The 13,425-nt window shown below is 46.0% G+C and overlaps 1 protein-coding gene across 1 annotated transcript in view; it reads left to right on the top strand.

Annotated features, from left to right (window-relative positions):
• PMFBP1 (polyamine modulated factor 1 binding protein 1) overlaps window positions 1–13,425 on the top strand; it is a 2,019,859-nt gene that overhangs the window by 169,530 nt on the left and 1,836,904 nt on the right. Inside the window, exon 3 of the mRNA XM_085636957.1 lies at window positions 10,583–10,711. Within this exon, the coding sequence (XP_085493083.1) occupies window positions 10,583–10,711 (129 nt within the window). The remainder of the gene's footprint in view (window positions 1–10,582; window positions 10,712–13,425) is intronic.

Here is a 13,425-nt window from a genome sequence, read left to right as displayed (position 1 = left end):
CATATGCTGTCTCTCTCCTAGTATTGTCGTAAAGTCCCTAAGCCCGACTCCATTTTAAGCAGGCCGAGTCTCAATTTTCTCTGTTTTTATGTAATCATTGACATGTCTGCCTTTGAAGCAGATGTCCTTATATTTCCAAGAATGTGTGAAAGTGTCAAGTCATTCAGACAAGGACATGGATAAGTCACTTGATGTACCGACCGTGACCTTGATAGAATACCTGATCCGACATCAGTCTGGGACAAGTGCCTTGTTATCTCTAGATCGGATAATAATAGAAACAGTGTACTCTGAAATGTTATGTTGTTACGTTATTGGATTTTATAACGTGCGCAGCTACTCCTGGGAGTGTTCCGGCGCGAGCCTATGAGTTGCTAGTGGAGGAAGCGATTAAAACAGAAAAGTTTTGACCTGTTTCTTAAATTGCCCCAGATCCTGGATGCTACACAAAGAAAAGGGTAAGTAATTCCAGGCCGTGGCTGCCCTAACGGCAAAGGATCTGCCCTCCATTCTTTGAAGGCGCACATGGGGTATCTGTGCAAGCAGCTGAGATGCCGACCTCCACTGTCTAGCAGGCATGTAGAAAGCAAAGCGCTTCCTGAGGTATACAGGCCCTCCAGCATACAAAGCATGATGCGCTATGATCAGGGCCTTGAATTTAACACGTTGCATGACAGGTAGCCAGTGCAGCATACGCAGATGTTGCTTGACCCTCTTACTGATAGGAATGTTGAGCACCAGCCTAGCTGCTGCATTCTGGACCACCTGCAGTTTTTTTAGAATTTAATCAGGAAGGCCCAGATACAACCCATTGGCATAATCTACTCGAGAAAGGATCAGAGCCGGAGTCACTGTTTCCTTCGCTGTTCTCGGCAGCAATGGAAGGGATTTCTTAAGGGACTTTAATATCCCAAAGCAGCTCCCAGCCAATTTTTTAACCTGGGTCGAGTAGGACAGCTGCTCGTCGAACCAAACACCTAGATTTTTTACTGGTAGTCCAGAGGCAGATGGCATAGGATAGTCGGACGGCCTGAGAAGTTCTCTGAACCGAGGGGGAAATTTTCCGTAAAGAAGGATTTCCGACTTATCCTCATTGCATTTGAGCTGAGCAGCACAAAGCCATTGAAAAACAGCTGTCAGACACTCTTTCGCCTTCACAGTGGAGAACTCCGATTTACCCCAGGTAAACAGAAGTTGCGCATCATCGGCGTAAGCAACGATCTTGGCACCCTGCTCTTCCGCTAACTGGACCAGAGGGGTGACGTAGATATTAAAGAGCAAGGGGCTCAGAGAGGACCCCTGCGGCACTCCAGTGCTCACAAATTGAGGTGGAGACGAGAAAGGCGGGAGCCAGACCTGTTGTGATCGCCCCTCCAGGAAGGATTTCAGCCACCTCCAAGCGAGCCCAGAGATACCTATGTCCGCGAGCCGGGCCATAAGCAGCGAATGGGGAACGGTATCAAATGCCGCCTACAGGTCCAGCATTATGAGGGCTGCACTTCCACCAGAGTCCAAACAGTCTCGAATAGCTTCAGTGACTTTGACTAAGGCGGACCCAGTACTGTAGGTAGCTCTAAAGCCAGATTGCGCCGGATGGAGTAGGCTAGCACCTTCCACAAAATCAGTGAGCTATTTGTTAACTGCCTTCTCACAGATTTTCGCCACACAGGTGAGCAGAGAAATAGGGCGATAATTCCCTGAAATAAAATGTTTTTACCTTGTTTATAAGAATGTGTGTAAGACTAGCATATTGATGCACACAGATTATGTCAAACTTTTCTAAGATTGTCAGAAATTCATATCTCATATAAGATAAAGTATAAAAGGTACTACAATCAAATACTTATCAGGAAATACCCTTCAGCCCAAACTATTGTGCAAGATACTTCCAGAAGATCTTCAGACTGCCGGGATACTGCTGCATCTTGCTCTACACTAAAAACTGGTACTGAGCCAAGTCCAGGAGAAGAGAAGCTACTGCTGATGTGTGTTTTCCTTTCAAGGTAACACTTGTTGCCGACTGCTAATAACTGCATCGTTTTATAGTAAACAGGTATGTAGTGGGTTGATTCTTCCCTAGAAACAATAGATGCAAGTTACACTACTCCATGCTCTTGTAGTATAGCACATAGATGTAGGTTTTACGTTAAAATGCTAGATGACATTTTAACTTTGGCACAAATGTTCATTTTGTTCTCTATCTTTATATGCATTTGTGCTGTCTCAATAATATTTTGTATGGTTATTTTAGATGTGTAAGCAACAGGATGAGATTCTTGAAATAAACACTTGTAAGCATAAAGTGTTGTGTGTGGTGTGCGTGTGTGTGTGTGTTATTATAAAGAATATTAGCTTTTTCAAATTACCACTGTCCCTGGATTCCTTTTTAGAGACTGTTAGTAACCTAAAAACACGGAACCATTTCAACTATGTATTGAATGGGGTTGTGTGGGGCTACAACAACCTGCTTCTTCACATTCAATTGCTTGTGCATTGAACTAAGGTCACTCGTGACACTTGTGGGTGTGAAGGCAAACCTTCTTAGAACCAAGCCATAGTCAGTTTACGCAACAGCATTTTTGGGGCTGTGGAATTTGGTTTCCAGACAGTTGGAAAGGAGAGAGACTAGAATGAGTACGCAAAAATTACTTTGATGATAATTCTCTAACTATTAGTTTTGACTGCACCTCCTTCACTACAACTACCCGACTATACTTGAGTTAAGCATAAACTTCAATCTTAGATGGCAGAAAAAAACATGTAGACATTGGTCTGGGACGGTTGGTGATGTGCATGTTACGGGTGGGGCCAGTACACATGGAACAGACAGTCACCCCAGGCTTTAAAAAAAAATATTTCATGCAACATTTTTGGGAGAAAGTTGTTTCTGGCGTACCCAAACTGTTTTAATTAAAAAGGGGGAGCCAGCACTAAGATACCAGAATTACCACAAAGCAAATTTTCCTGAAAGCATGTCCAAGGCCATGTAAGTATCAGTTAAGGGCTGTTTGGCAAAAAGGCTCGGTGAATTAAACACTTGCTGCTGACATCTCAGCCCTCCATCCTTTCTAGTTTGGTAAATTGAGTTCCATTAAAATGGAACACTGGCACAAGGTTCACCAATACTCTTGTATATATTGAAGGCCACGTGGAATTTGTCTTGAAAATAAGTTAATATTTTCGGACCATTTAGATCTGTGGGAAAGATTCAGTTTAGAAACACTGTCTTAATTTAACCCTTTCGACGCGCATGACGGAACGGTTCCGTCATGCACGTCGGTTGGGCTGTGCTTATGACGGAACCGTTCCGTCATGGCCCCGCCCGCGCTCAGAACCTTCAGCGTGGCGCGGAAATCCGCGCCGCGCTGAAGGGGTTAAGCAAGCTATATAATTCGATATTGGCTAATTTATATTTTGATTGTAACTGAGGATACCTGTCATTGACTAAATCCCTATAGGATATGATGGTGATCTAATCCATGTTTCCCAGTTTAAGGGCATGTTGGTCAATTTTAAGTACAAGGTTCTTCCATAGGGCAGTTCTAGTAGTGTGTTTAAGTTTACCTGAAAGTCTAAATCTTAATCCGAACACTGAGATACCGTTACGCCGGGCATTGTGAGGTACCTGAGCACTTTCACTTGTAGTTTAATCTTTTATTTTAAGTTTAATAATAGAAGCTGTTACGGGTGTTTTACTCTGTTAATTGCCTGGCATTTGTGCATTCAGTTATTATACACGACTCTTAAAGACTTGAAATAAAAGATTTTAACACCTGGTATTAACGGCATGTAGAAGTTACAAAAACTGCTATGAAACACAATTTTTTGTAAATGTGTTTGTTGCGGTTTTTTTTAACAGAGTTTTATATAGCGCGAACTTCACCCGAAGGTATTGGGTATCAGAGCACTTTACACGAGCACCAGTTGCGTTACATGAGGACACATCACATTCATTAGGTCTCGCCTGACCCAGCGCTTGCGAGACCTAAAGTAAGAGCTTCAAAAAATGCTACTGCCGGCCACAGCTTGCAGTGCATGTGCGCGGGCACGCGCTTGAGCAGAGGCACCATATGGCGTGATTACTGCTGCTCGCGCACCACTCGCGCACATGCACTGCAAGCTGTGGCCGGCAGTAGCATTTTTCTCCCGCCACGGCAGTCATGTCTTGAAGCGGGCGCTTGCTTTTTTCTGTTTATTACTTCTATGTAGTAATGGCGGCACCCGTGCTATAGCTTAAACATCTTAGTCTAAAGTTGGGTGCTGAGATTGCTTCAAAAGTTTTTTTAAATTTTTTTTTTGCGTTTTTTTTTTAACAGAGTTTTATATGGCGCGAACTTCACCCGAAGGTATTGGGTATCAGAGCGCTTTACACGAGCACCAGTTGCGTTACATGAGGACACATCACATTCATTAGGTCTCGCCTGACCCAGCGCTTGCGCTGGTCTTGCGAGACCTAAAGTAAGAGCTTCAAAAAATGCTACTGCCGGCCACAGCTTGCAGTGCATGTGCGCGGGCACGCGCTTGAGCAGAGGCGCCATATGGCGTGATTACTGCTGCGCGTGCACCACTCGCGCACATGCACTGCAAGCTGTGGCTGGCAGTAGCATTTTTCTCCCGCCACGGCAGTCATGTCTCGAAGCGGGCGCTTGCTTTTTTCTGTTTATTACTTCTATGTAGTAATGGCGGCACCCGTGCTATAGCTTAAACATCTTAGGCTAAAGTTGGGTGCTGAGATTGCTTCAAAAGTTAAGAAATAGACAATTCTTTACTTTTGAAGCAATCTCGGCACCCGACTTTAGCTTACGATGTTTAAGCTAAAGCACGGGTGCTGCCATTACTACAGAGCAGTAATAAACAGAAACAAGCATTGGCATAGCCAATAGGTCTCGCTTTTGGGACCTTATAAGTATTTAGTTCTGCAACTGTTGCATGGCTAAACACTTATAAGGTCCCAAAGGCAAGACCTATTGGCTATGCCAATGCTTGTTTTTGTTGGGCACAGGGAGATTAATTGATTTGCCCTGAATCACAGGATGTTGTGTGTTTTTGGTAAGACTCGTCCCCAGATTCGAGGTCGACCGCCCTAGCCGTTAGGCCAACTCCTCTCCTAAGTTTTATGTAAAAATATGTCCAAGACCAGGTGGTAGTCTGCCAGCGCCTTTCAAGTTTTACGTGTGTACTTTTAAAGACCTGCTTGAGTACCTTTGAAGGCTTAGTGAAGATTTGTCTGAGAGTCCTTTGAGGGTCTATAGAGGGTGTCGGGCAGGTATGTTGGGTAAGATGCTAGCTGGTTCTGAAGGGTTTTGCCAACACCCCCTCCACAGGATTGTGTAATAAATTGAGATCTATATAGTTAACATAATTGGGAGAGCCATAATATGCAATGTAAGCCTATCGTGAGCCTCCTGCACTGTCGTTAGATTTTGATCTGGACATAGAGTGTATGATTTTTGATCTGTTTTCGATCACCTTGGTATCCTAGCATGGGGGCGGGGGGTTATAGCTCCTGTCACGTAGTACTGGATTTGATGCACTGACTTGAGTGGGCAGTTCCACTGACACCGGTCCATTGAAAACACATTTTCAGCCACAACTATGCCACGTGATAGAAATGTGTCTTCGAATGTGGAAAGCCGGAGCCTGGCGCGAGGGGGAGAGCGCGCGCCAGATGATATCCTGGGGGTATTTTTAACTGTCAGCAGGGTGTTGGAGCTCGGTGTTAGAAGAATGGAAAATAAACGTGCTCTCCAAGTCGAACGATGTTCACGGAAGATTAATCAGCCAGATTATCGGGCAGGGAGGGGAGCGGAGCGCTCAAATTTAAGAGAAAGCTGGAGGGGGGCGCTGCCCCTCGGAGAGGGGGAGGAGGTGAATTATGACCCCCTGTGTTCGGCCCTTATGTGAAGGGGTTCCCAATTAGAACCAAATAACTCTAGGGCCGTCGCTATTCTTCCTAACTGATACAAAATAAATGCGTGTTTTTGAGAAACTCCAGTGAATAATTGTTTCGTCATCATTTCCAAATTGGTCGCAACTGGGATCTTGTGACTAGTGTGCACTGGATGTCCTAAACTCCACTGACAATAAAGTTCAACTTTCTACCCTTTAGTTATCAAGCCGGCGATTTATCTTAAGTTCAGGAATTCGAATCCTGGATAGGTAGAAATGGGTTTTCTTCATCCTTACGAGGTCGATCTTTTATATGCAGCGCTCAGAATGCAGAAGTTAAATCCTATACTAAACATGTTATTTTGAACATAATGGCTTAATGGCTGCCTGTTCTGCCCCTTTGACTAGATTTCTCAAATGGACGCTACTGTATGCAAATATTTGATGGATTTGATTTATTATTGATTACTGAAAAGACGGGACATTTCACTCTACTACAACTTTGGGTATTGTGTCCATAAATATAGCCGTTTTAAGGCTTTGGGGGCTCTTCTGCTTGCTGTACTGCATCTTATTCAGTTCTAAAGGTCAAGAATTCCCTCTGCCAAACTGCACTTTATTCTGGGCATTCATTTGCAGGCTCAACATTTAAGATCTGTCGAAGCTGAAAAATATCAGTTGGGCCTTTCTCATCTTGAAACAATCATTTCTTGGTTTAATCACTACACCATTATGTTCTCTTCACCCTTCTAGAAAGTCTCAAAAATGTCTCTTTCGTGCTGCCAACTTGCCCTCATGGCTGTTGAGTCTACTACTTTTGCATCTTCAGTTCTCTTACAGTCCTTTCTGTCACTACCCAAATATCCTTTATAATGTGTCTATAAGATACCTGCCATCTTTAAATATCAATAGATGTTTGATGCCATGCAAACATGGTTAGAATAGTGCTGCAAAACGTGTTACCATAACCGTGCATGCAGTTGTATGATCTTCACTTCTACGAAGTTTAGGAAACCTATTCTGTTTTGTTTGCTAGTCTGTCATGATCTTTCTAAAGTGAAGGGACTTTGATCGGGTTATTTTCAACAGGGCTGCAAGTCCTCTCGCCAAGTCAATAGCTATTAAGACTCTAGATTAAGACTTGTCAGTACAGTTAAAGTCTGTATTAAAACATCTGTTGGTGTTACAAATATTTTTGTGTGGCTTCAGATTACATTGCAGCACAGAAACCACTATCTTACAAGTCACAGATGATGCCTTCTTAGCCAGATGAAGATGACCCTTGCCTCCTGATATTGCTGGACCTCTCAGTTGTCTTTGTCACGGTCGTCCATCCTCGAATGGAATTTACCTGTAGTATCCTTCAGTGGTTCTTCTCCTACCTTTGCAACCAACAACAGTTTGGTCACATGAGCATCTCCAGGTTCCAAAAGAGCCCGATCACCTACAAAAACCCCCACATGTCCATACTATCTACTGTCGTGTGGGACCTCTACATGGAGGCACATGGTGCTATACTCACACATAACAGCATCCAGCTTCACAAAAATGCTGATGGTACACAACTCTATTTGAATGTCTCCTCAGCGACAGACCTCCAACTGCTCAAGGACTTCATGCACATCATCCAGACCTGGTTGTACAGTGCTTACCTGAAGCTCAACCCAACCAAGACAGAATTCAAACATGAAACAATACAAAAAAACTGTCTCAGGGACATGAACCCTGATGGCTTTAAACTCCAACTTTCACTGAATTCCATGTCACTTTCATTACTTTGAATACCAACCTCATCCTCAAGGAACACATTAACAAAAAATAAAAATGGCCTGGTGCCAGCTCTCTTCTAAAGAAAGTGACATTATTTCTTCCTGAAAACGATTATAGAACTGCTGTGAAAGCCCTTGTACTCTTGCATCTGGATGGTGGTAGCACCCTGTTCCATGGCCTCCCAGTCTCCAAACTGGCACCCCTTAAGAGATTGCTACATGTTGCAGCCTTTTTCATCCAGGTCCTGAAGTAATATAACCATATCACCCCCATTCTGATGGAACTCCATTGACTGCTCTTGCCAGGACACACCATCTTGAAAACTAGCTGCACCATTTACAAAGCCATCACAACCAACCCCTTTAAGCCTATCCACAAAGCCTCCCCACAACACCTTTCTTGCAAGACGGCTGTTCTTGTAGCAATGACTTAGGCTCGCAGGGTTAACGGGATCCAAGTGCTTTGTTCTCACGAATCATACATAGTCTTCCCCAAAGTTATTTTGTACTTTCATGTCAGTCAAACCATCTCCTCACCATGATTCCTTCAGTGTCGCTCTACTCCATTCTCTGGATGTGAGGAGAGTTTTGAAATTCTATCTTGATAAGATAAGGGACACCCGCAGATCGAGCCAACTGTTTATCAACTCCAGTCCGTATGGGTATAGCCACTTTCAAGTAGTCTATCTCCTGATGGATAGTTTCCTGCATCCTTTTGTGCTACCAAAAAGCCAACAAGGCACACTATCAGCTAAACCTAAAGCACACTCCACTAGAGGTATAGCGGCTACTGCTGTTTTATTGAGGAATATCCCTATTCTGGATATTAGTGAAGCAGCCACGTGGAGATCTGTCCATACATTTACCATACATTACTGCCCAGACTCTGATTCTGATTCTAGAGCAGATGCTCAAGTCAGACAGTACTCCCTCAGAAATCAGTTTGCTTAAATGGCTACCTTAGTTAATTCTCTTTCTTCTCCACAGCTCTTAGCAGGGATGGGATATTCAGTGCTTATGACTAGAATTGGAAATCCCCTACAAGAGAAGGAATAATTTCTTACCTGTAACTCCAGTTTTCTCATAGGGGAATTTTCATTATAATCATAAGCAACTCTCACTCCTCCCCGGTTGAGTGGACAGAGGTAACCAGGGGACCTAAATATCATCCTGCATCGCCTCAAAAAGAACTGCAGCAACTGCTACATTCTCTGCAGGATGGGATACTGGTGGTCCCTAGGTTCTAAAAGGCATATCCTCTATTTTTAATGCATATAATGACAGCCTATTGGGGCTATACAGTCTTTTATCTCGATACCCTCTCAAAAAAGGGGTTGTGAAAGAGATTTATGTCATATTAAAACATCATGAAATTATACTCATATATAATTCTCCTGGCTCCTTTTTGAAGTACATGATGAAGAATTGGGCCATTGTAGCCTAGTCCTATAAGCTGCATAATATTTTTCTTTCTTAAGTGACTCTGCAGGCCTTCCTGAAGAAAGGTGAGCATTTACACTTAAGAAGATATATTGTGAAAAAGTGCTCCGGGGTCCCTGCACGTAGGTGGGACTATTCAGTGCTTATGACTATAATGGACATTTCCCTTAGAGAGAACTGGAGTTACAGGTAAGAAACTATCCCTTTCTTCTCCTGGGGCCTTGTTTCCAGCATGTCTGATGCCGCTAGGGCAAAAAGTCTTGACATAGTCAGATGTTCCTTGTGGCCACATAAGGTTGAATGTATGTTTGAACTAAAGCATTTCATGCTTTGGCATGTTTGTCATGAGCTCACTTTCCTTTTCTGATTGTGTCAGATTGGTAATTCCTTCGCTTAGAGTTGTCTTGGTTTGTAGCAGGGACTGTCTGTTCTTACGTCTCATAAATACTTTGGATCGTATTTTGGCTTTGCAGCTTCTGCTCTGTCAGTTGTGATTAAATTTATGTTGAGAAACTGTCATTTAACAAAGTACAGGAATTCACACAAAAAGTATATTCACAATCATAATTTTATATGCTTTGTACAAAAGATGTGACTGTAAAATGTCTACCTTTGGTTGGCTTGTCTAGTTTAATTGCGATGTTTCAGCTTCCCCTTATAAAATGGTTTGCTGATAGAGCAATTCTTGCTTCAAGACTTTAGTACTATTGATTGTTTGCACAATTCCCGCCTGGATGTTGGCTTCAGATTGCACAAGGCAGTCCTACAGCAATTGGATTATGTCACATGACCAGTAATGGACACTCCAGGAATGACCTCCCCCATCTGAGTCATACCTGTTACCTCTTATTCAGCAGTATAAATCTGTTTATACACAGAGACTTTCTAAAGAGAGGAAATGACACTGCTCTTATAAGAGTCAAATTCAATCCAAATAATTTCATTATAATGCAGCTCATCAGCCTTGGGTCTCACACGTCTTCTGAAAAAGAGATTACCATGAAAGCTCAGAGAAGAGTAGCCCGATACCGGTTTATTGCAGACATCTAATGGAGTGAAGGAAAGTTGTGTTTTATTCCCATTAATGTGTTAATGTCGTGATAGCATGGCAGCTCTCTAGTCGGGAGTATGTGATAGTCTGAGTGAGGCCTCACGATATCAGTGGCTGGGATCAGACCTCATCCCGCCCTTTTAGATTTTTGAGTAACTAGAATGTGGTTGAGCATGCAATGCTTTGCCTTTGTCTGGCAACATAAAATGAAGGAGACCAGGAAGTGAGAAGGCCAGGTGCAACTAAATGCCCCATTTTATCCCTTCACAGTGATGGCATAAAGTTTAATATTCAATTTGCTCATCTTATTTCCACCCATGTTTCCAGCTCAGGCAAGTAAAACACCAAAATATAAAAGTGCGGAGGTCTCATGTTCAAAAAGCGGTGTTTTTGCTCATGCTGGCAATTAAATGTTTGTGCTTTTTTTCTACAGCTGAAGTTGCGCATCTTGCAGTCATATGTGACTGACTTGAGTGAACAAAATGATGTCTTGGTCCAGACAATGGAGGAAGTGGAAAAGGAAGCTAGCCGGAAGGAGAAGACCCTTGAGGCAGAACTACAGGTATTGCCTGCTTTACAGGTGTGCACCTTTTAGCCCAGGGGTTTCCAACCTTTTCTAGAACTAGGGCTACTTATGTTCAATGAAAGTGATCCTGAGCTTCTAATATTGTTAGTGTTGTAATAGCGAGCACGCAAGATAAGATTACTTTAGTGGCCACCCCATGCAAGATCACCAGCAATGATCACCTCCGTGCTTCAATCAATCAATCAATCAATCAGTGAATTTGTAGAGCGCGCTACTTACCCGTGAGGGTCTCAAGGCGCTGATGGGAGGGGGTGCTGCTACTGCTCGATGTGCCAGGTCTTGAGGAGCTTCCTGAAGGCGAGCAGGTCCTGGGTCTGCCGCAGGTGAGTGGGGAGGGTGTTCCAGGTCTTGGCGGCGAGGAAGGAGAAGGATCTGCCGCCGGAGGTAGTTCGTTGGATGCGCGGGGCGGCGTGAGGGCGAGGCTGGTGGAGCAGAGCTGGCGGGCGGGGGTGTAGAAGTTGATTCTGTTGTTCAGGTAGGCTGGTCGGGTGTCATGGAGTGCTTTGTGTGCGTGGCTGAGGAGCTTGAAGGTGATCCTCTTGTTGACGAGGAGCCAGTGCAGGTCTCTTAGGTGGGAGGTGATGTGGCTGTGTCGAGGGATGTTGAGGATCAGGCGAGCGGAGGCGTTCTGGATGCGTTGCAGCCATTGTAGGTGTTTGGCCGGGATTCCTGCGTAGAGTGCGTTGCCGTAATCCAGCCTGCTGCTGACGAGGGCTTGGGTCACCGTTCTTCTTGTTTCGGTCGGGATCCACTTGTAGATCCTGCGGAGCATTCGGAGGATGTTGTAGCAGGAGGAGGAGACGGCGTTGACCTGCTTCGACATGGAGAGGGAGGAGTCGAGGATGAATCCTAGGTTGCGTGCGTGGTCCGTGGGTGTCGGTGCTGTTCCCAGTGTGGTCGGCCACCAGGAGTCGTCACAGGCAGATGGGGTGGGGCTGAGGATGAGGACTTCCGTCTTGTCCGAGTTCAGTTTCAGGCAGCTGCTCCTCATTCATTCGGCGACGGCCTTCATTCCCTCGTGGAGGTTGGTTTTGGCGGTGTGCGGGTCCTTGGTGAGGGAGAGGATGAGCTGGGTGTCGTCGGCGTAGGAGATGATGTTCAGGTCGTATTGGCGGGCCACTCATGCGAGGGGGGCCATGTAGACGTTGAACAGGGTCGGGCTGAGGGATGAGCCATGGGGTACGCCGCAGATTAGGTCAGTGGCTTCGGATCGGAAGGGTGGAAGATGGACTCTCTCTGGGTTCTGCCGGAGAGGAAGGACGTGATCCAGTTCAGGGCCTTCTCTTGGATTCCGGCATCTTGGAGGCGTGTTCTTAGTGTACGGTGGCAGACCGTGTCGAAGGCGGCTGACAGGTCCAGGAGGATGAGGGCTGAGGTTTCGCCGTTGTCTAGTTGGCGCCTGATGTTGTCTGTGGCGGCGATGAGGGCTGTCTCGTGCTATGGTTTTGTCTGAATCCGGACTGGGATGGGTCTAGGATGTTGTTGTCCTCGAGGTGGCGGGTTAGCTGTATGTTGGCGATTTTCTCGGTGACCTTCGCCGGGAAAGGGAGCAGGGAGATGGGCCGGAAGTTCTTGAGGTCCTTGGGGTCCACCTTGGGCTTCTTGAGGAGGACGTTGATTTCGGAGTGCTTCCAGCTTTCTGGGAATGTCGCTGTGTCGAAGGAGATGTTGATGACCTTCCGTAGTTGGGGTGCGATGGTTGTGTCTGCTTTGTTGAGGACATGGTGCGGGCAGGGGTCTGACGGAGATCCTGAGTGGATGGAGTTCATGACCTTGCGAGTCTCGTTGTCGTTGACGTGGGACCAGGAGGTCAGCTGGTTGGTGCAGGTGGTGTTCGGGGTGAGGTCTGTCGGGGTCGGAGCGGACGGGGTGTTGAAACTGTTGTGGATGTCGGCGATCTTGCGATGGAAGAAGCGGCCAGTGAGTCGCACAGATCTTGCGAGGGTGAGATGTCGTTGGTGTTAGCGCTGGGGTTGGAGAGTTCCTTCACTTTGTTGAAAAGCTCTTTGCTGTCGTGTGCATTGTTATCCAGACGGGTTTTGAAGGAAGATATCTTGGCTGTTCTGATGAGGTGGTGATGTCTGCGGGTGGCGTCCTTGTGGGCTGCTTGACTGTCTGGTGTGCGTTCATGGAGCCATTTCTTCTCCAGCTTCCGGCATGTGCGTTTGGAGGTCTGGAGTTCTTCGGTGAACCAGGCGGCTTTCTTGCTGGGGTGGTTGATGGGGGGTTTCTTCAGCGGGGCGAGGGTGTTGGCGAAGTCTTTGATCCACTGCCTGAGGTTACGGGCGGCGGCCTCTGGGTTGGGGGGTGGGTTCTGGGCGAGGGTGGAGGTCAGCTGGTCCTTGGTGACTTTTCTCCAGCAGCGACGAGGCAGCTGTTGGGTGCGGTGGTGTGTGGTTGGTTTCTTGAAGGTGAAGTGGATGCAGCGATGGTCGGTCCAGTGGAGTTCGGTGATGTTGTTGAAGGTGACGTGGGTGCTTGAGGAGAAGATGGGGTCGAGCGTGTGGCCGCCGGCGTGGGTGGGTTCGGTGACGAGTTTTCGGAGGCCGAGGTTGTCGATCAGGGTGGCAGAGTTGGCATTGTTGTTGTTCTCGAGGTGGAAGTTCAGGTCCCCGAGGAGGATGTAGTCCGTGGAGGCGAGTGCGTGGGTGCTGGCGAGGTCGGCGATGGAGTCGCTGAACTGAGCCCGG

The sequence above is a fragment of the Triturus cristatus genome, chromosome 12, assembly GCF_964204655.1.
Source record: "Triturus cristatus chromosome 12, aTriCri1.1, whole genome shotgun sequence".
NCBI classification, from domain to species: Eukaryota; Metazoa; Chordata; class Amphibia; order Caudata; family Salamandridae; genus Triturus; species Triturus cristatus.
Note: the sequence above shows the minus strand (reverse complement) of the source record. Positions and strands in the feature narration are given on the sequence as shown.